The sequence below is a fragment of the Ursus maritimus genome, unplaced genomic scaffold, assembly GCF_017311325.1.
Source record: "Ursus maritimus isolate PB19 unplaced genomic scaffold, ASM1731132v1 scaffold_28, whole genome shotgun sequence".
In the NCBI taxonomy this organism is placed as follows: Eukaryota; Metazoa; Chordata; class Mammalia; order Carnivora; family Ursidae; genus Ursus; species Ursus maritimus.
This window is the reverse complement of record NW_024425341.1, coordinates 10,633,631-10,656,107: the sequence shown is the minus strand read 5'-3', so window position 1 is coordinate 10,656,107 and position 22,477 is coordinate 10,633,631. Positions and strand designations below refer to the sequence as shown.

Genomic DNA, 22,477 nt, shown 5'->3' with positions numbered 1-22,477 from the left:
GCGTCTGCCTTTGGCTCAGGTCATGATCCCAGGGTCCTGGGATCGAGCCCCACATCGGGTTCCTTGCTCAGCGGGGAGCCTGTTTCTCCCTCTGACTGCTTCCGCCTGTCGCTCCCCCTGCTTGTGCTCACTCTCTCCTTCTGGCAAATAAGTAAATAAGATCTTAAATAAAAATAGATGAATGGATAAAGAAAGTGTGATGTATATATACACACAAGGGAATGTTACAAAGCCATTAAAAAAAGATCTTGCCATTTGTGACAATGTGGATGGCTTTAGAGGGTATTTGCTAAGTGAAGTGAGTCAGAGAGAAAGATACCATATGATTTCATTTATATATGGCTTCTACAAAACAAAACAAAACAAACACAACAAAATACTAGTAAACTGAATCCAACAATACATTTAAAAAGTCATTCAGCACCATAAGTGGGAATAACTCCTGGGTTGCAAGGGTAGCTCAAAATTTGCAAACCAATCAACATGGTACATCACATTAATAAGAGAAAGGATAAAAACCATACGATCATTTCAATAGATGCAGAAAAATCATTCGACAAAGTACAACATCCATTTATGGATGGTTTAGAGGGAATATACCTCAACACAGGTTTGGCACATAGTAAGAATCCAGTATGTGTAAGTTATTACTATTAACATTATTATTATGCTCCATTAAAGATAAATCCCTCCTGAGGGGGTCTCAGCAAGAATAAAAAGGACAAAAAGTGTAATTATACATTATAATTTTATGTTGATATAACACTTTAATATAATACCTATCATTCATATTCCAATGTTCTCAGTCGATTTAATAATGTTGTTTCTCTCCCAATACCAGATCCAACTGGGGGGCAGGACCTGTAGTTGTCCTGTCTCTTGGCTTTCATTTAATCTGGAAAGTTTTTAAAGCCTTTCTCTGCCTTTTATCATAATGACATTTCTGAAGAATCCAGTCTTCCCACATTTTTTAAAAATAGAACATTCCTCACTTTGAGTAGACCAAGGTTATGCATGCTTGGGTGGAATATTGCATAGACAATGTTGTGCCCTTCTCAGAGTATCATATGTGAGACACACTCTACTTCTGTCCCTTATTGGTGATGTCAATTTTGATTATCTGGTCAAGGCACTGCCCCCTTTCTCCAATGTATGATTACTGTTTTCTTCTCTGTAGTTGATAAGAAGACCATGCAAATATCCTTTTTTTAATCAAAATTATCTCCTAGATTTAGCATCCATTTAGGATTCTTGTCACAATGGTCCCAAGATGATGATTGTCCGAATCCAGTACTCCCTCCACATCTACTCATCTGCCCTTGGCTTTCTACTGCAAGCAAAAGCCTTCCTTGCCCCTTCATTTATGTATTTGTTATCACTACAGAATCATGAACTCCTATTTTTCCCCAGCAGTTTAAAATTTATTACTGTATTTATTTTGGTGTTCAAGCTGTTTCCGATTTGGCCGGTGGGAGCCCCTCCCTGCTGGCTCTGTGTCCTTGTGACATGACCCCCCACCCCCACTTTTTGTGAGTACTTCACTACTTTCCAGGCTCACCTTGCTCCTACTCTGCTTCAGCCCTGGAATTAGCTGTTTCTCCAAAGAGCTTGGGTTCCTTCCGGCGGGGAATGGTATTAGACACCAAGAGCTAGGTCTAGGTGTGCTCACTGCTATCGGGGTTTCCTTGCTTTCAGGAGACAGTGCTAAGAAATATATGCGTATCTATGCTCATATACATACATGTGCCTACATATACTCTTACACACGTACCAAACATCCATTTATTTACAGGTGCACAAACATGCATACATGTATTAGAAATGATGAGTTCCTATCAGTACCTCCAATTTCGGTCCATCTCTACAGTCATTCTTACCATCCCCCCACCGCAGATTTGTATGTCCCTTCCTCCACCATGAGAATCCCAGCTCCCAAATCAAACATCAACACATTTACTCATTTGCTCAATCCTACAATAACCTAAAGGAGTTTCATTGCTTTGCCCATACCAGCACCACAGTCAGCACATCTACTAAAGGAAGTTCAGGATTTGGGTGTATTTCCCATGGCTACTCCACACCTTACCTGGTCCAGGACTGATGGCATATAATAAAATACTGCTTTCCTATATTACTTGTACTTAGTTAATTCCTGCTTTCTCCTTTTTTTTTTTTTTTCCTCTTCTCCATCAGAGTAGTCAAGGAATCCATTTGAAATTCAATTAATTTCAGACAAACTGATCTTTGTTTCTAGATCAATCGACAGGCATTTAGTGGTACTGTGAGAGCTAAGGGCTGGGTTGAAAAATGATAGCAGGTCTTCCTGCTTGTTGACAATTTTACTTTGGAGCCTCAAGCAGCTGGCAGGAATTTAATGTGCTACAGTGTTACGACTCAGAAAGCTACTGTTCTGTGTTAAGTGCCATGATCAGAAATACAGCGATTCAACTCATGAGACCAGCCCGTGGCGAGTACGCCCATAAAGAAAATTCCTTAAAGGGAAGCTGCTCTTTGCTCTCTGCACGGACATGTTCAGGAGCTTGCTTAGGCTGACTTGACGGGTACCACACCTGCTCGCCTCTGTAGATGACATATTCAGCATATGCCAGCCCATTCACACTTGGTCTCCCAATCACTGAGTGGTGTCCTGGAGGGGCGTGAGCCATTTTCATGGTGCTGAACTGCAGAAAGGATTTTCCAAGGGTCACTCTACAGAAAAGCATTTGCCTAAAGAAAAAAGGAAAACAATGTTTTGAAGGAAGCATTAAATCTTAGAGTGATAGAACTGTTAGGTTTATTGATTTTCTAAAAAAAAAAAAAATCAATACAAGGCAAGCTAATTTAAAATGTCACTTTTGAATCTGAATAGGGATGGGATGGGATAGGATTTGATATCCTGATTTACCATAAATAGCAGGCGCAATAGTTAAAGTAGTTTGGGGGTCATTACAGAATCGGTGACAGAAAATACCTGGCAATTTCTGACTGGTGGGAAAAAAGAAATCCTAGCAAAAACTGAGTTTCTGTGAGGATGAACGGGGGGAGACGAAAGCAAATACACACATGGCAGCAACATCTGAAATCAAGATGGGGTTTACTCATTACGAAGAAGTAAAAACCAGGATGAGATAAATCATAATGAAAGTGGACCATATACAAAAATGCTTAGCTTAAATGTATGGCTGGACATCAGCCTACTTGGGTGAAACAATTGCGGAAGATGTTAACTATTACAGAGGACAAGGGAGGCCGATTGGGAGTAAAGTGCCTTATATAAACTAGGGGTTGAGAAATGATGGCCTATGGCCTAACCCTAGTTTGCCACCTATTTTTGTAAATAAAATTTTATTGGAACGCAGCCACCCATTCATTCACGTGTCTTCTGTGGCTGCTTCTGCACTGTAAGGGCCGAGGTCAGTCACTGTGACAGGGATCATATGGCCTGCAAAGCCTAAAGTATTTCTTACGTGGCCACTTTAATAAAACTATGAACATTTTAACTACTCAGTGAGACTGGTCATACTGTTAAATGTGTAAAATAGTTATTATTCAAATAGTTTGTTAGTGTGATCTTTGCATTATAACGAACCAGAGATACTATTCTGAGTCAAATTGTGCCAGACCCGTATAATTGGGTCCTGCCTGGGCTGGCTTTTTTAGCATGCTGTTACTGATGACCCTGTGGGGTGCTGGCTTGGAATCAGCTGCATTCTCCTGTAGGTCCCAGAGGATAAGTTTTCTTTTTCTTTTTTTAAGAGACAGTGAGAGAGTACACACACGGGGGAGGAGAAGGGGGAGCAGAGAGAATCTTAAGCAGGCTCCACACTCAGCACGGAGCCCAGCATGGGGCTTGATCTCATGACTCTGAGATCATGACCTGAGCAGAAATTAAGAGTCGGACGCTTAGCCGACTGAGCTGCCCAGGCGCCCCAATTGATCTACATTAGAGGGAGGCGTCCGAGCTCCATCTCCACACTATGATGTCCCTGGACCCCGCCCGCTCAGCCCCCTGGGCCCACTGCCATGGCTACTCCCAGTCCGTGTGTGTCACACAGAGCTTAACCTGACAGGCCCTTGCCTCCTACCTTCTCTTCCTGCCCCTGAACTTCCCTGTTGCTGTGGGGGCGGGAGAAGATGCAGGACCGGCCCAGGAAGCTGTGGGCAGCAGACGGGCTGGTGGAAAGTACTGGCTTCTGCTCGCTGACTGGCTAGCCTTGTGCATTGTGCTGCATTCTGCAGATGCAACAGCCCCAAATGGGAGGATACCAGTGCCCTGTGGGGCCAATGGTGACCAGCGCCAGACAGGAGCCGGCAGGTCAATTCAGCTCTGGTCTCCCACAATGCACTACTCCGAGACGTATGAGTTCACATAGCCTCTCTGAAGACGTCTCATGGCTGAGCAAACGACCACACTTGTCATGAAACAGGCCAACTCACTGACGTACCTCCTTCTCCACCTCACTTCTCTTCATGCCCTCATTCCTGCTTCCCTGGTATTGCACTTGCCAAGAAAGCTCTAGTACAGAAGCTTTTGCTTCAGGCTGTTTCCTAGGAAATCCTGGCTTTGTATGTCTAACTGTAGCAGGCAACTGTTAATCTTCATCTAGGTTCACTTTTATGGCTTATTTAGGATAGGTCTGCAGCAACGAAGAGTTTTTGCATGTTACATATCCATGGGAACGTTCATGTGTTATTAACCACGACGGCCTTCCTAGAAAGAAGGTTCTTTCTGGACATACCGCAACCATCCTAGAACTGCTGATGGCTGTAATATTTTCATAAAGTAACAGAGAACAGGAAGTTTTAAGGTCAACAACGATAACGAATTTCGAGGCTATCTGGGTCTTTTTGGGGTTTCCCCTGAATTACAAGATCTCCGACTTTCCATCTGGTTAAAGAAAAATACAATCAACTGCAATCTTTGTAATGTACAATTCTTTCGTATTTTTTTCACTGCCTTCAGAGAGTATACTGTTATTCTCTCGAATCTGAGTTTTAAAACTCTATTTAAAAAGCTAACATTCATCTGCTTACTATTAAATCCAAAGTTAGTATTCTGAAATTGGACTTCTCAAGGCTATATGTCCTGCCTTAAAACACCGCTAAAAACATCAGAAACAAATTAAAAGTTGTGTGTCTTAGTACAAATGTTCTAAAGCTAGAGGTTCTTCAACAGAAATAATTCTCAACCTCTTCTTTTTCTGACTCTGAAGCAAGGCAAGGGGAGCTCAGGGAGAAAGTCAAGATGGAGGGAGTTTCATTGTAACCTATGACTGGCTGACATGTATCTGGTTTTTACTAGCACTGCTATTAGCTCTGCTGTCACTTCTCCTAGGAGGGTAGAGGCTGATCAGCTATTCCCATCCCCAAACCTGTGTGACTCACTATGAGTAACACTGAGGAAAAGCACTGACTTCTGCAGAGCCTGAGGAAATGATCGGGCTCCTGACCTGAGGACAGCAACCACAAAGACAGGATGCTCACCTGTGACATATGTAGCATGACCGATCTTTATGTGTGGGGCAGCCTGTGCCTCCTCCAATCCCATAAACATACTGGTTGCTTTTGGAGGAGTTTTCAGCAAAATAAATCCCGGCACCAAACATTCCTCCTATGTATGCATGTCGCTCATCAAACCCTTTATGAATAATGGCATTAATGAAAGGAGAACCTAAAAACAGAAACACAGAAAGATCAGTTTGAATACTTCTCTAGAACCTCAATTAGCTGCAAACTATTTGCACTTGGCAGGTTAATATTAAGTTATTAATAATGTATAAATGAAGTAAGATGGTCTACCATACATAAATTATTTCTTGTAATGGAATCTTAGGAGGGACCTAGTCTTTGCCAAACAAAGATGTAATATGGATTTTGCAGATGGCATCAGATTTTAGATAGCAAAGTAAAGGGGAACCTGGGTGGCTCAGCTGGTTAAGCATCCAACTCTTGATTTCAGCTCAGGTCATGATCTCAGGGTTGAGACGGAGCCCCACGTCAGGTTACATGCTGGGCATGGAGCCTGCTTAGGATTCTTTCTCTCCCTCTACCCCTCCAACCCACTCTTGCCTCTCTAAAAAAAAGATAGCAAAGCCCCTGTGGCTTTAAAAATACAGACACTTACTTCACACAATAACAGATAATCTGATAAACTGAAACAATTACACTAAACTGTAATAAAAATATTTTACTATCTAGATGGCTCATCTGGCAATACAAGTTCCGAAACCATTACAGATAAGTTCTTCTCATTCTGCACGCCCTGGAAAGCCTGTACTAACAAGCAATGCATTAGCAAACTGTACCAATGCATAATTAAAAAAAAATCCAAACAAACCATTTTTGGCCCAACACTAATATAATCAGTAACACAGGCTTTCCACTCTACTGGCGTTTGCAAAAGCCCAAGAGACGGTGACGGCCGTGCTGCTCACCGTGAAATAACATGCGCTCGTTGTGATGGTTGTGATTCTCCTCAGATACTTCCTTCTGTCTGTGACAGAATCGTTCCCGCAACTTCTTGTTGACGACTTTTTGAATCTTTACGGATGAGGAAGAGAGAAGCAAATTAGTGAAATGAATGTTAACTGCCATTTTGTAATTTGAACTAAAAAGTATGCTTTCTTTGAGAAAGGTTCAATTCTTGGTTTTTGTTTGCTTAAAACATTATTTAAAAATGATAAAGCTGCCAGAGCAGTGTAACCAAAGTTAATGTTCTGGCTTTTAGTGACCAAGTTTTCAGTTACGGCTTTTGTTACTTTACACTAGACCTGGTTGTACCTCAAAATCACCTGAGGAATTAAAGAAAAGAGAAAGGTCTTCCTAGATTCCTCCCAGACTTGCTGAATGTTAGGATACGGGGGCCTATAAATCTACATTCTTCTAGAAGCTCTCTAAAAGCTCTCCAGGGAATTCTGATAGGCACTGGTGTAACTTCCAAGGGTTAAGCCAGTTCTCAACAGATTTTATTCAACTTTATGATACTCCGTTGGAAAAGGCACATCTAGCCCATATTATAAAGATACTGAGATTAAGAGATACATGCAGACACATATATCAGATATATTGATGTAATCACTGACTCAGACTGAAAATCTAGGCCCTCAATGCTACTCGGAAGTGGTGATAAAAATTTCTGTCAGCTCTGGTCTGAATCTGTGGGTGAGCTGGGTCTCATCACCATATGTGTACCACCAACCCCAGCAGATCGAGCCTTCTGTCGGTAGCTTTCCTGTTTCCACCCGGTCTCTGTTTCTGGTGAAGTATGGTCTTAAGGGATTAGAGGAAGGTGATACCTGACTGCCAGGCAGCAGATGGCTGATTATCTTGACAGTTTAAAAATAGGACGTTTAGAAAAAATTTTTCATTGTCTATATTTGATTTTCAGATACGCCTTGCAATCCAATTTTCACCCTGAAATTTTAAAGACTTACTCGAATGACATTGTATCTGTTGAAGATGCCACCGGCATTACCACCATCTCTGTGTTCTCGAATCGTACTTTGCATCTACAAGACAAAATAAAGTAACTTTCTGAAACTCTGCCAGTATATAATTCTAAAGACTTTCCTCTGTTTTCAAATTTCACTTCTGTTACTCTGTTTTACTGATGAGTCTCAGACTCAGCGCTAATAATTAAGTAGGAGTTGACTATAAATGGTTCAACACCGTTTAGTGGGTATTTCTGATGAGAAAATAGTCATGACATAAATATTAAACTTCTCCATTTTCTCTTTATTTTCTAGTAAAAACTTTGAAAGACTTTCCTGTAAGCACAATGGGGAAACACAGAAATGAAACATCACCTTAAGTCATCTACATTACTATTTTATGTTATTGAGAATGAAAAGCAACACTGGGATTAAGTCAAACTTAAACTCCTCATGTTTCATGAATACTCATTAAACAAATGCTCAAATAAACACAAAGAATTTTAAAAAAATCAATAAACTTTGGTTCCCTGGGTGAAACAGTCCTTATTATCTCCATCTCTGCAGACCAGGCGAGGCTGGATATGCCATGTAACTAAGCGGAATAACTTTCTTCTGAACAGCACTCATTCTTCATCTGCTCTCCAAATTCAAAAGAATTATGGAAAAGTAAAATGTTTTAAAGACCCAAGTTTCTCATAGAATTGACTCAAAAGAGTTCATTCTCTATCTTACCACTCTATTTGCAAAGTTATTCATCACATTTTGGATATTATTATCCAAATTTGCTAACCACTAAGAGAATGGTTAGGCTGGAAGCTGCTGGAAGATGTGATGCTTCCCTGATGGACTGGCTGGGCAGGAGCTGAATACCCACCCTGAGGTAAGGGTCCTGACTTCCCACCATAAGAATAATGTGAGCTCTAATGAAAAGGCCTTTTTCTGCAAAATAATGGAATTAGTTAGGCGGCTTATTTACTGTGATAATACCATTAGGCACTTTGTTTATCGTGCGTAAGAAATGAGGCAGCAGCCAGCAGGAGGGAGGGAATTTCTATGGCGTCATCTGGCAGGATGTCATCCACAGCCCTACTCCGGTGCTTTACCACAGTGACTGACGACAGGAAAGGTGACCCGAGTTACGAGGCAGATTTCATAAGCAAACATGAAAAGTAACCATATTATTTTATAGTCACATTTTATAACTTTGCATGAAAATAAAAACAAGAAGGTATTTGCTATTTGTGAGGCAAGATTCTCACTTCCTGTGATTTTTCACACAAGAAAACAGTTCTAATACGGTTCCTACTTGCCTAGTTTCAAGAAAGTCTCAAGGATGAAAAGACATCTGTGGCCCACCCACTGAAACCCTAGGCTTCTTTTTTTTTTTTTTTTTAAAGATTTTATTTATTTATTTGACAGAGAGAGAGACAGCAAGAGAGAGAGAGAGGGAACACAAGCAGGGGGAGTGGGAGAGGAAGAAGCAGGCTCCCAGTAGAGCAGGAAGCCCAATGCAGGGCTCAATCCCAGGACCCTGGGTCACACCCTGGGGTGAAGGCAGACGCTGGGCCGAAGGCAGATGCTTAATGACTGAGCCACCCAGGCGCCCCCATGAAACCCTAGGCTTCTGATGTGAAACACTGTTGGCGGAGTCCTGATTCACAGTCCTTCCTGAATTTGGGCTATGCCACCACAATAGCTATGGCAGTTAGAATGACAGACAGGTGAGTGACCCTAAGTCATTGTAAGACAAGCTTCCCTCTACTGAAAACACAGGCTTAACCACAGATTTCATGAAAAGAGAATTAAAAATTCTGATGTACATTACCTCTTCTTCCACTGACTGATATTCCTTATCCTCTGGAGCAAGATCCAGCAAAATAGTTCCCTGATTAACACAGTGAAAAGTCAAATAAGGATTGGTGCCTGTAGGAAAGAAAAATTAATGTATTGAAGTCCACACTATTCAGGCTCAATTTTAGGGAAAAGTTTGTTATAAATAATTGATATTTTGGAACAAGTCTAAATTATTTGCAACATGACCCCAATATATAAAGTTATATTGAACAAGTACATCCAAAGACAAGAGAAGTAATAGAGGGGCTTGGGGATCAATTATATCTGTTCTTACAGAGTTCCCCAGCAGGGCTCAACAATTACTTGTTGAACTGAATTCAGTTATAAACATATATGAAACTATGTCTATACAAAAGAGAAACACACTGTAATCACAATGCAGTCAGGTCTAAAATCTAAGAATTATCCTACAAAAACTCTGTGAGACGACTTGCAATGGCCACTCATAATAAGTTTAAAATAGATTATTCTTGTTAATTTCATTGCCTTTTTAACTTAATGCAGATAAATAAGCAAGACTTAAGCTCAAAAACTGCTAACATTTAGTTTCATGTTACTCTTGTGATTTTATTGGCTCTGCAGTGACTAATTCAAGTTTTTCCCCTCCTTTCCCTTTGCTTTCCTATTGTGAAAGCACTTGTGGTATACACAGACATGATAAACGTGGAGGCCGACAAGGGGGAAAGACAGGAGGCTTGTAACAGCAAAGTACAGTAGAAAAAAGCCTGAGCTGCCAGTTGTGGCAGGGGAGAAAGGTTCAGGATGAGGTCAGAGAAAGAGGTCAGATTATGCAAAGCCATGTTACAAATGTCTGATTTTATCCTAAAAAGCAACAGGATTCTATTGAAAGGTTTTAAGCAATGGACTGATATGATCATAGAGTCATTTTGAAAAGAGTCTTCTGGGAGCAGTGCAGGGCAGGTACAGGGCGGGGGCAGGGGCGGCAAAGGTGAGGATCGGAGATAAGCTGGAAGGTGGTTGTGACAGTCCAGGGGAGAGATACGGTGGCCTGGATTAGGTGACCCGTACTGGACTCAACAGCAGTGGGAAAGGACAGAAGTGTGGATTCCAGAGAGATTCAGGGTATAAAGTGTTGGGGAGGGGGGTGAAGAGGCTGGGAGGACGTGCTACACGTCCTCTCGTATGAGCTCTGGGTTCAGACCACTTAGCTCAAATGCCAGCCCTGACAACTTACTTGCCCCACTAATTTCTGAGGTTTATTTATTTTCCCAAATAGCTTACCTTGTTGTCCACCCAATAGTCTTTCTACTCCTTTGATTAATTTATGGCGGTGTCCGTATGCATTGATGCCGATTTCTTTCAACTCCTCATGGCCCATATCAGCCAGTACATCTAGTGTAATCTGAAAAAAATGGAACAAAATGAATTGCTTGATCTTTAACAGTTCCTCAGTTCTTCCATGTGTCTTCAGTGCTATAATATCCATCCAAATTGACAAGTTCTTTTGTCTCCTTTTAACCATGAATTTAGAATCTTAAAGTTGTCTTGATAATTTCATCAGCTTTTTACTCACTTGACATACTTTTTGCTTCTAGTCAATGGTGAATTAAAACGGAAGAAAAAAATGCTATATAAAATGAACACTGCTACATCTTTTGATTATTTAGTACTACCACCTTTTGCTTGCCTCAAGATATAAGAGAGAACAACCAGAAGCTTGAAATGGGGAAATACCAGATCCCAGTATTTCGCAGGTAGTAGAGAAGAATGGTAGGGGAAAGAGAGAGGGGCTTAGTATAGTGAAAGAGAACGGGACAAAAGGAGAAAGCAGTTTTAGATAAGCAGGATTTATATGAAGATGAAGAACTCCCCAGTGCTAAGAAACAGTCAAGCGTGGAAAAGGCTGCCTTTGACGGTGGTGAGATTTAGAAACAAGTATTTAGTTCAATGACAGACAATTTTATATAGAAGCTGTATAAAAAATTCCAATTCAGAAAAGATAGAGTAGATGGTTCTCTCATAAATTCCCAGACTTAACAGTCCCTGAAGCCTCACATACATTCTATGGTTGTAAAAATGGTGGTTTATAATTTCTGCTTTTTCATCCCCACAAATGGAGGTGGTTAGGTGGCTACCACCAGAACTCAAAATCACTGAGCTCCTTTGTTGACTACAGTAACTGTGACTCTACCACCACCCAGTGGCAGAGCTCTGGATGTGCAGGATGCAATCTGGGGCCTTCACGTTTCTAGAGGGGCTGAACAGGCAATTTTCTAGCTCTGAAGAAGCTGGCCCTATGACAATGCAAATACTACTTTCCAAGATGAGCCTTTAGTTTTCTCTTTCCTTGGAAAACTGAGAAATCCTTTTATATACACTCTTTTTCCAACTCAAATGAGATACATTTTATCTATCTATAGTCTTCTCTTTTTACTTGCACATAACATTAAAAAAACACCAAAAACCTTAGGCCTGGCGTTCTGCTGATTTTTATTGCCAGAATGAAATATCATACAATGAGTCTGATCTTCTTGGTGCAGCAAGCATACATCACTCACTCTTTGGAAATAATTTACGATATTGCTCCTAAGTGGTCATTTTAAGAAATAATTGCTCCATTGTACAAAATGGGCAATTCACTTCCAATCACCAAAAGGAAATTTTGAGCAGAGCTTTTAAAAAGCAACAGTTCTGAGATATACATCTTTGAGACATAATAATTCACAACATAATAGGAGCCTGTATATTTTTAGCTAGATGTAATTTAATATACTTTGGAAGCTGTGCACAGGGTTTCCTACATTATTGATGTTCCCATTTTTTCCTTCTAAACTTTGGTTCAAATAAGGCTGACATAAAAACAGGATCTCTTATCGATGTGGTAGCTTCAATTAAAAGAAACCTTAAGCTTTTCTGAATTTGTACATATAATGTGGATCTGGAAGAAGCAGACCAGATCAGCAAAGGATAGCATACTCTCCATAAAGTTCTAGAGAAGACATGGAGAGTGTTTAATGTATCTGTTGATTATATAGCTCCACTCATAAAATGAATGCCTCATTGAATCCACACGACCACCCACGAAGTACTACTGACGTTCTCATGGGGAACTGAGGCTCAAAGAAATCATAAAAATAGTACACAGAAGGGCTGAGATGGATAGCCATATCTGTCTTGCCCTTGCTAATATTTTTTTTTTTTAAAGATTTTATTTATTTATTTATTTGACAGAGAGATAGCCAGTGAGAGAGGGAACACAGCAGGGGAGTGGGAGAGGAAGAAGCAGGCTCATAGCAGAGGAGCCTGATGTGGGGCTTGAACCCAGAATGCTGGGATCACGCCCTGAGCCGAAGGCAGACTTAACGACTGCGCTACCCAGGCGCCCCCCTTGCTAATATTTCTTAAAAGGGCTGACTAGAAAGCTAAAATAACTAAACATTACATTTAGTTGCTTTGAGTCGATGGTACCCAATTTGTCCCCATATTTAACAGGCAGTGGCCACTGGAAAACCTTAAATGATAAGCTAAGGAATTCAGATTACTGTTTATTTGTTCATTCGTTCATACACAGTGTATTTAATGAATACCTTCTACATGCTAGGTATTTCCCCAAAAAAGTAACTTGTTAAACATTTCATTTAATTCTAAAACTATCCATTATAGCTCAGAAAGGAAAATTACTAGTGCAAATTGGTAGCAGAAGAGTGGGGCCAGGAATCAAACAAGGTACTACCGTAAAAGTTCATGCTACTTCTTCTACCAAGGAGATAAAAAGCAAACACAAAAACATGGTAAAGGTTGGTAAATGTTTTGGAGGAATCCCTATGGGAACTCTTAGGAACGTTCCTGCTTGGTCAAGGCCATAGGTGGGGCTGGGAAAGATGGGAGGAACAGGAAGGGGGGCGCTTCTTAGAAGATGGTAATAGAAAGGTTCTTAGAAGAAGGTAATAACTTGGCTATGAAGCAGAAGCTAATCAAGCAGAGGAAGGAGGAAAAGGTGTTTAAGACAAAGGGATAAGCATGTGCAAAAGGAAAATCAAGTAAGAGAATACAAAACACTCTAATCACTGAAGTCCAAAAGGGCGAGAGTATAATATATAGAGAGGGAAGAAGAGCGGATGGACAGAGCAGCAGGCTAGGAGCAAATCTTAATGGGCTTTATGTATCAACTTGAAACAGTATCCAAAAGCTCCTAGGGAGGCTTTCCAGCAAAGTAACACAATCAAAGCTGTATTTGAGGAGGAGAATGGTAGCACTCTCAAGGGCAGGTTTGGAAGGGAAAGGGACCACGTGAACAAGGTAAAGATGGAGAGGGGTGGAAGGGAGGAATCAGAGAACTTCAAAATGAGAGAAGAAGACAGGGCCCAGTAAATAGAAATGGTTGAGAAAAACAAAAAAGGAATGGCAGTAGAGATTATTCCAAAAGTCTGAAAACTGGTGAACATGAGATTATTGTATCAAAAAACGAAATGGAAGTATCTGGAAGCAGGTTAGATGGATTTTAAATACGTTGCTCCACGATTCAGGCATTTTATAGTATTAGAAATTGTTTTTTTGGAAAATTGTCTTTAATTCACTTAAAAAATAACTTGGTTATCTCCAGGGAATTATAAGTTTCTTGGGCTAGTTATTTCTACCTAGCACACATTAAAATCAAATTGATCAAACCTATCAGACTGGCTAGAATCAAAAAGAAAAAAATAACAAATGTTGGGGAGGATGTGGAGAAAGGGGAATGCTCCTGCACTGTTGGTGGGAAAGCAAACTGGCGCAGCCACTGTGGGAAATGGTATGGACGGGTCTCCAAAAATTAAAAACAGAACTACCCTAGGATCCGGCAATTCCACTTCTGGGTACTTATCTGAAGAAAACAAAAACACCAATTTGAAGAGATATATGTACCGTGTTCACTGCAGCATTATTCACAATAGCTAAGATAAGGAAGTAACCCAGGCTGATGAATGGATACAGATGTGATACACACACACAGAGTAAAATATTACTCAGCCGTAAGAAAAGAATGAAATCTTGCCCTTCATGACCACATGGATAGACCTAGAGGGTATACACAAAGTAGGTCAGACAGAGAAAGACAAACACCGTATGATTTCACTTCTATGTTGAATCTAAAACAGAAAACAGACACCAGACTCACAGATAAAGGAACGAAACTTGGTTACCAGAGGAGGTAGGAGTTGAGGAGTTGGGCAAATAGGTGAAGAGGGTTAGGAGGTACAAACTTCCACTTATAAAATAAGTAAGTCACAGGAATGGAATGAACAGCGTAGGGAATATAGTCAGTAATAGTGCAATGACTTTGTATGGTAACAGATGTAACTAGACTTATTGTGGGGATACTTCTGAAATGTATAAAAATATCAAATCACTATGATGTACTCCTGACACTAATAAATTGTATAGGTCAATTAAATCAAATTGTAATCTTTAAAATAAGGATTATTCACGTATCAGCTAAATCATCTTACATATAAAGCAAATGTCACTTGACAAAGGGCTGCCTTCTGTTTTTAAGATTTATTCATTTCCTTTGGGGTAGAGAGAGAAAAAGTAGAATTTTAATGGGGAGAGAAAAATTAAGAGTTTGAATGAAAAAGCTCCTTCTTTCACTCGGGCTGCAAAGGATGCAGTCTAGAGTAACAGTTGTTAGAACTAACTTTATAATCACATTCACAGTTGATGTACCCGAGTCTGTTCCTTGGTCTTTCGATTTTGAAATAAAAATTTATAAGATAATATTTCATGAAAATACATAGGTTGCCCATATATGTCCAAAAAGTCTTCTAAGTCACAGCATTTATGTTTAGGAATTGCAGTGAAAATCAAATTGGCCTTTCCCATAGAAAAAGTGTTCTAATCAGGAAGCTACATCATAAAGCAAGGGCCAAAGTGACACTGGTACTCTATTTATAACTATGAAGGACATAGGTATGTATTACTTGGCAAAATATGTATGTTCAAACAAGTGAAGTTAGTTAAGAGACTTCTGAGAGAATAACTGTGAAGGGGTGAGGCTGTGATGCTCTGAAGGACTATTTCCTGAGACTGGAAGTAAAATAACTATATTCCCCACTTCACTGCGAGAGAAGTATCCTTGAGTAGGAACAGAAGCACTAAGATCTTATGTGTCAAAATGACTCAGGACACAGACCCACTCCCTGGCTTAAGAGAAATAGACAAGAATTAAATGGGTACAATGTATATGCCCACTCCTTCCCTCACTACACAAATATCTTGACCATCATCAATCACATACTTACAGCCTGACACAGAACGTTAATGGGAGAAAATTCTATGGGTAAGTTATAGAAAGGGTTACAGAATTTCTTACTCTATAACTAAAAGCTACTCAAGTAACACTTGGAGTCAAAGTAAAAATTAATTTGATTGCCTGACGACTGGGCCAGAAGACAGTCAAACACAGTTCAATACAAAGAAAGGTAGTATATCATTTGTCTGGAGGAAAGGAGCTGTGCTGGGCAATATACATTAAATGGAATAGTCAACATATTAATAAAAAAGGATATAGAAATTATTCTGGCAAAAAGAAAATCGATGGAGCCATTTACTCAGAACAAAAGTACAGTGAAAAAAGAGAATAATAAAACTGACGAAACAGGAGAAGCTGTCAAAAGCACCAACTGTGAGATTAAACGATTAAACTATTACAATCAATAGACTGAGATATCCATGTCACAGGAAATCAGTTACTGAGAGAATAAAGTAAAAGAGAAAAAAATAAAACACAAGATTATATGGCAACCAAACTGGAAGAGTAGAAATGGAAATACTTTGAAAAATTTTCAACAGTGGATTGAAGTTATTTGTGTGAATTAGGGTCTTTGGTTTATTCAGCAAAGATGTGTGAAATGTCACAGTTACTGTGGATCTGATTTGGGAAGAAGGAATATATTAAGGGATATCCTTTGTATTTAGCGGAAGATAATGCTTTTACAATAGCTTTCATACCTTCAGGGAGGGAATAAAGGGAAAAACATTCTGTTTAGGATATTCTCATAAGAAATCTCCAGGGCACTTGGGTGGCTCAGTCGGTTAAGCGTCTGCCTTCGGCTCAGGTCATGATCCCAGGGTCCTGGGACTGAGTCCCGCACCAGGCTCCCTGCTCAGCGGGGGAGTCTGCTTCTTCCTCCCCCTCCCCTGCTAGTGATCTCTCTCTCAAATAAATAAATAAAAAATCTTAAAAAAAAAAATTTCCAAACCAAACCAGAGGGTAAATCAATGGCAGGTGAAGCCAAAGGAAAAATGAATTACTATAGAAGTCTATGAAGTCCTCACCACCAAAGGCACATCTGATGCTTCATTAAAGCATGTTTTAAAAACTGGCATAGAAGCACAGTAGGACTAGGAATTTTAACTGTCTGGACACTTGAAGGTATTATAATTTACAGTCAAGGGAAATGATATATTAAATGCCTTACCCAATGTTACACAGCTAGTAAGAAGAGAGAAAATAATCAGCATAAAGGTCTTTTAGGCCAGTGCTATTTCTGCTCAACTGTTTTGATCAATAAAAGCATAACTGCAATCAGCAATATAAAGAAATTTAGCTAAAAAAAAGACACCAGATAATCTTACAGTATAACTACTATGAAAAAGAACTGGTGTTTTTTTTTTTTTTTTTAAAGATTTTATTTATTTATTTGACAGAGATAGAGACAGCCAGCGAGAGAGGGAACACAAGCAGGGGGAATGGGAGAGGAAGAAGCAGGCTCATAGTGGAGGAGCCTGATGTGGGGCTCGATCCCGGAACGCCGGGATCACGCCCTGAGCCGAAGGCAGACGCTCAACCGCTGTGCCACCCAGGCGTCCCAGAACTGGTGTTTTTAATTAACTCCAAATTGACTATAAGCCTACGAAGAAACCAAAATGGGGCAAAGAGGCCAGTGAAGAATTTGGAAACTACATCCATACAGAGAAGAATTGAAAAATAAAAAGGGTATATTTATCTTAAAATAGGAGAAACTTTGTAGGAGAGGGTGGTTGGAAGGGTAAGTCTACAATAAGTTGATTAGGTCTTATAAATATATGAAGGGCTGTATTACAGGGTGGTGAGCTGAATGGCGGCCCTCCAAAAGATATGTCCATGTTTTAATCCCCAGAATTCATGAAGGACCTATCTGGAAAACTTTTTTTAGATCTTTGCATATGTGATTAAGTTAAGGACGCTGAAATGTGGAGATCCCCTAGTTTATGACACGCGTAGGCCTTAAATCCAATGCAAGCGTCCTTAGAAAAGACATAGAAGAGCAGACAGAGAAGGCAATGTGACAATGGAAGCAGACGTTGCAGTCACGTGGCCGTAAGCGAAAGGGGCCTGGAACCTGGCAGAGGCATGAGAATGCAGTCCTGCCAACAACTCGATTCTGAACTTCAGGCTACCAGAACTGCGGAGGCCACTGTTTAAGCCACCAACTTTGTGATAATTTGTTGTGACAGCCCTAGAAATGAGTATGTGAGCAGACCAAAGATTAGATTTCTGTGCCAAACAGGGTAAATGTAAACATAAAATTAACAGATTATACACGAGGGCAGATTTGGGCACACATTAAATTACAAGCATTTTATTACATTTGCTCAAAGTGTAACAATTTACCTTCCCACATGGATGTTAAAAGAGCAGGGTCTGGGAAAACGACTAAATACCTTTCTCATTTTAAGATTCTAAATATAGTAGTAACAGTCAATTGAAACTCAGGAACTTATTATTATTCAATCTTGAATACTGACTGTGGTCACAAAATCGTGCAGTAGTAAGTTAAAAGGTCATTATCCTGTATAAAAACAGGATGACAAACAGAAGGGTCTTAATTCATAATGCCTTAATGGTGACTTCATACTCAGACCTTCATACACATTGAAGATGTATGTGAAAACAGGATAGGTCTAGGAATATGTGGCTAAGTTTTGGTTCAACATTATTTCAGACTCATCTGGACAACAGAAACTTCATAAAGAGGCAATCTTAAAAGGGTACATTCAGGGGCGCCTGGGTGGCACAGCGGTTGGGCGTCTGCCTTCGGCTCAGGGCGTGATCCCGGCGTTATGGGATCGAGCCCCACGTCAGGCTCCTCCGCTAGGAGCCTGCTTCTTCCTCTCCCACTCCCCCTGCTTGTGTTCCCTCTCTCACTGGCTGTCAAATAAATAAATAAATAAAATCTTAAAAATAAATAAATAAATAAATAAATAAATAAATAAAAGGATACATTTGTCCAGGAATTACTTTGCTTTCCCAACTTAGCAGACAATTGCTCCGTGAAGATTATGCTAAATAGCTAATATAAAAATGTGTCATTGGTTTTAGGTGGAGTCTATTCACATATATTGAGATGAACAGCACCAACACTTTGTGGAGACCAAATAATGAAAGATTTTGAAAACATTCTTTCGAGGTGGTTTCATGGCCTAAGTTTATGTAATAAAACATATGTAGTCAAACCGCTTATAAAGATATAATGAAATAACAGTTTATGACTCCCATCATCTGTTAGACAACTTTGGGGAGAATCGTAAACTACTGGATTCCCCTGGCTTCTCTGGAGATTTGATATGAGTTTTGAAGTAGCAGTTAAGAAGTAAAAAAGAAAAGAGGAATGGCAAGTAATAGCTCTTAATATTTAATTAAAAAGACTCAGCAAAAATAAGAGCTTACCTGTTCTGTTTCAAAGATGTCCCGAAGGTGCTCAAGACCAAGGCTTTTTAGGAACTGGCTGATATTCATGTCAAGACCCGCAACTAAAACAGACATATATTAAAGTTTTCAGAAAGCAGTTTATCAATCTAAAGGAAGTTACAGTATTTATTTAAAGCCACGTTCTCTGACACCTTTGGCTGTGCTGATGAATTTACATAGCATAAAAATAATCCAGAATACATATATTTAATTCAAACACTTCAGGTTATCTCTGAATTTGGTGGAGAAGTAAAAGCAGGGTTCATCTTCTTAGTAGCATTTATATTAATTGTAATATTATAAAGTTTAATTCTAAGCTTTTAGTGAAATATTTCACAGTTGAAATTAAAAACTGAATTTGCCAGCTATGGTTTCAGTTTCCATTCCTTAAGTGATCTCTCAGTTTTTTTCTGATATGATTTCAGTAAAAAACTCATGCAGTAGTTAAATAAAATATTATGGTTAGAAATGGATATACTGGAATATACATAAGAACAATGTAAATGTCAAGGTATTTATTCTATGAAGATAGTTCTTATAAACTGGTGTGTATATGAAAACATATGGACAGGCTGTCTTTAAGATAGGTGTTCAATAATTACCAAGAGAAGTGAAATCTGTTCATTTAAAAAAACAAAAATAAGGGGCACCTGGGGGGCTCAGTTGGTTGAGTGCCCAACTCTTGCTTTCAACTCAGGTCATGATCTCAGGGTTGTGGGATCGGGCTCTGCACTGGGTGTGGAGCTTGCTTAGGATTCTGTCTCCCCCTCCCTCTGCCCCTTCCCCCTGCCCACCTGCACTTCCTGCAGGCTACTCTCTCTCTTTAAAAAACAAAAAACAAAACAACCCCCCCCTCCCTGACACCAAAAGCCAAATAAGCATTCACAAGTATACTCGCCTTCTCCTTCCTTCCTTTCTGCGCCCGCTGCACCGTCCCCTGTGTTGGACGCTCCTCCTACTGCCAGTTCTGCTAAGGGGCCGGTGAGGTTATCGATGCTGCTGGCGGCAGACAGGCAGGAGGGGGTGGATGCTGGTGAGATCAGAGAGGCACTCACTACGGTAGCCTGAGGTTTAAAGCAGGTAGGTAAGGCCTCTGGGGGCATGGCATCTATCAGCAAAGCTCTGATGTCGTCAGCCTAAAAATAAGACAAATACACACACACACACACACAAATACATTTTAAAATGCTAAGTTTTTCCACTAAGGCATTTCCAAATGCTTTGTGAAATTTGTCTTTAGTGAGTGCCTCATTATGGCCCACTGGTTTTTGATCATTCATTCCCCTACCTACAACTCCAAAGAGTCCCAGCAGTTTCTGTAGGTGTCAGAACTGGAGTCCCTACATAATTTTTAAAAAATATTTCATCTTTTGAAGATCCAATGTACAACTTGGTGACTTTAGTTAATAACACCATATTATATACCTTGAATTTGCTGAGAATAGATCTGAAATGTTCTCGCCACACACACCCACATGTACGAGAGTTAACTATGGAAGAAAAAGTCTAAGAATGTAGACTATGTTGATTTCTGGAAACATTTTTTAAACACTGAGTGAAACATGCATACAGTTGTTCATACTGATTACACATGTATTTAAAGAATAAATTAATAAAGATTTGGAGTTTAAAAAAATTTCATCTCATTTAAAAACAGCCTGCTGTAGTGTTCTGTTTAATCCCTTCTTTTGAAGGATTTCATATTTACACTATGTTTTGTATATGCCTAAATAATGACAATGATTTTTATTCAGTTATTTAGTGCACACTTAGTAATTTAATGTACAGTTAAAATCTGGAGAAATTTTACAAGGATACCACTTTCGTTTGGCTGGCTTATTCATCCCTGTCACAGTTTGTTAGGCCTAACTGCTGTGAGACGACGTGCGAGCCTCCGAGGACAGCAGCCATTAATGCCCTCCTCTGCGTGCATGCGTGCCACTCCTCCTGTCAAGAGCTGGCATCTATCTCCCTTCCCTTAGGTCTGGGGGCCCTGCAAGTTTCAGTGACCGACAGAATGTAGATAGAGTGATGCCTGAAGCTTTTGAGGCCAGCTTTAAGATGACTGGCAGCTTCTATTTCTTCTCTCATAGAAGGCATCTCCATGCTGCATGGAAGTTCAGGTTAGACTACAGAGTGGGGGGGGGGAGCTCTGTGGAGAGAGGCCCTGGAGGACGAAGGGTGGCCCTAGACCTTACAGCCTCGGCTGAGCTCCCAGCTGAAGGTAGGTATATGTATCGCAGACCTGTCTCGCTGAGTGCAGGCAGCCCACAGAACCATGAGAAATAACATATCACTGTATTAAGCCACTCACTTGGTTTTGGTTAAGCTACTAAGTGTTCTGAAGTGGTCTGTTACTCAGCAATAGATGCATGAGACAGAATGTGGCTTGGGAAGGTATTTCTGGTTAAAAAATCATAAATTATTGTGCATATCATTTACTTTTCCATCTTCAGAATAATACACTGCCTAGAAAGTACATTTTCTTTGTCTATCTCATAGCCTCACGTAAATTATCACGAACATCGGTTGTTGCTGAACAATATACCAGATGTAGAAGCTCTGAGATATTTTACTCATATAATTCTCTGAGGATACACTTTAGATACGTGTTTCTCTGTCTTCCCTCCAAGTTAAGTATGACAAAAAGAATTAAGTTAACGCACTGCTTAGTTTGCCTTAACAGAGTTTTGAATTATCTAAAAAATGCAAATGAAAAAAATTTCAGAAGGAAGGAAATTTGTTCTTGTTCTGAGTGAAATACGTACCGCTAAAGGTAAACCTGCTAAGGTCTAAAACTTAATGTCATCTCTGAAAGGATAAATTTAAGGGGGGCGCCTGGTGGCAGAGTTGTTACGCGTCTGCCTTCGGCTCAGGGCGTGATCCCGGCGTTATGGGATCGAGCCCCACATCAGGCTCCTCCACTATGAGCCTGCTTCTTCCTCTCCCACTCCCCCTGCTTGTGTTCCCTCTCTCTCGCTATCTCTATCTCTGTCAAATAAATAAATAAAAAATCTTAAAACAATACTAAATAATTTGGAATGAAGACTTACTGTGGCCAGATCTAAAGGTGTCTGACCTTCTTGGTTCTTCATAGTTGGGTCCGCACCATGGGCCAGGAGTAGGGCACATAACTGGGTCCTTCCTTTTTGGGCTGCTTCGTGAAGAGGAGTAAATGCCCACTTATCTGTGGCATTTACACACGTGTTGTATTTTATTAATAATGCTGCTATATCCACATGCTGGAAAAAAACAAAGGATGCGAAGAATTAAGAATGAGATTATCTGGTAAAGCTCCATCAGGTATGCTTGTTGTATTTAACATTTCATTCCCTCTGTATCTCTATTCTCATCCTTAATATTAGTTTCTTCTTTTAAAGAAATATACTTATCCCACTCCTATAGTTTGGACTCCATCTTTTCTTGTCTCCAAAATCTCAATTCCACAATTATTACTGTTTTACCCTGTGATTCTTCGTAAGTGCTTGTAAAATTTTTTCTTCAGCCTTCTAACATATTC

The 22,477-nt window shown here is 40.0% G+C and overlaps 1 protein-coding gene across 2 annotated transcripts in view; it reads right to left on the bottom strand.

Moving 5' to 3' along the window:
• The window catches only part of TNKS (tankyrase), a 210,998-nt gene that overhangs the window by 7,434 nt on the left and 181,087 nt on the right, over nt 1-22,477 (bottom strand). The window contains exons 18-26 of one of the 2 annotated variants that reach the window (XM_040643271.1): nt 22,011-22,199; nt 19,856-20,093; nt 18,937-19,019; nt 10,530-10,650; nt 9,259-9,356; nt 7,434-7,508; nt 6,435-6,540; nt 5,485-5,671; nt 2,571-2,727 (exon numbers count right to left, since the gene is read on the bottom strand). In XM_040643271.1, coding sequence (XP_040499205.1) covers nt 2,571-2,727; nt 5,485-5,671; nt 6,435-6,540; nt 7,434-7,508; nt 9,259-9,356; nt 10,530-10,650; nt 18,937-19,019; nt 19,856-20,093; nt 22,011-22,199 — 1,254 coding nt within the window. Of the gene's footprint in view, nt 1-729; nt 2,728-5,484; nt 5,672-6,434; nt 6,541-7,433; nt 7,509-9,258; nt 9,357-10,529; nt 10,651-18,936; nt 19,020-19,855; nt 20,094-22,010; nt 22,200-22,477 lie in introns of those variants that run through there. The other variant, XM_040643270.1, reaches the window with a different exon arrangement.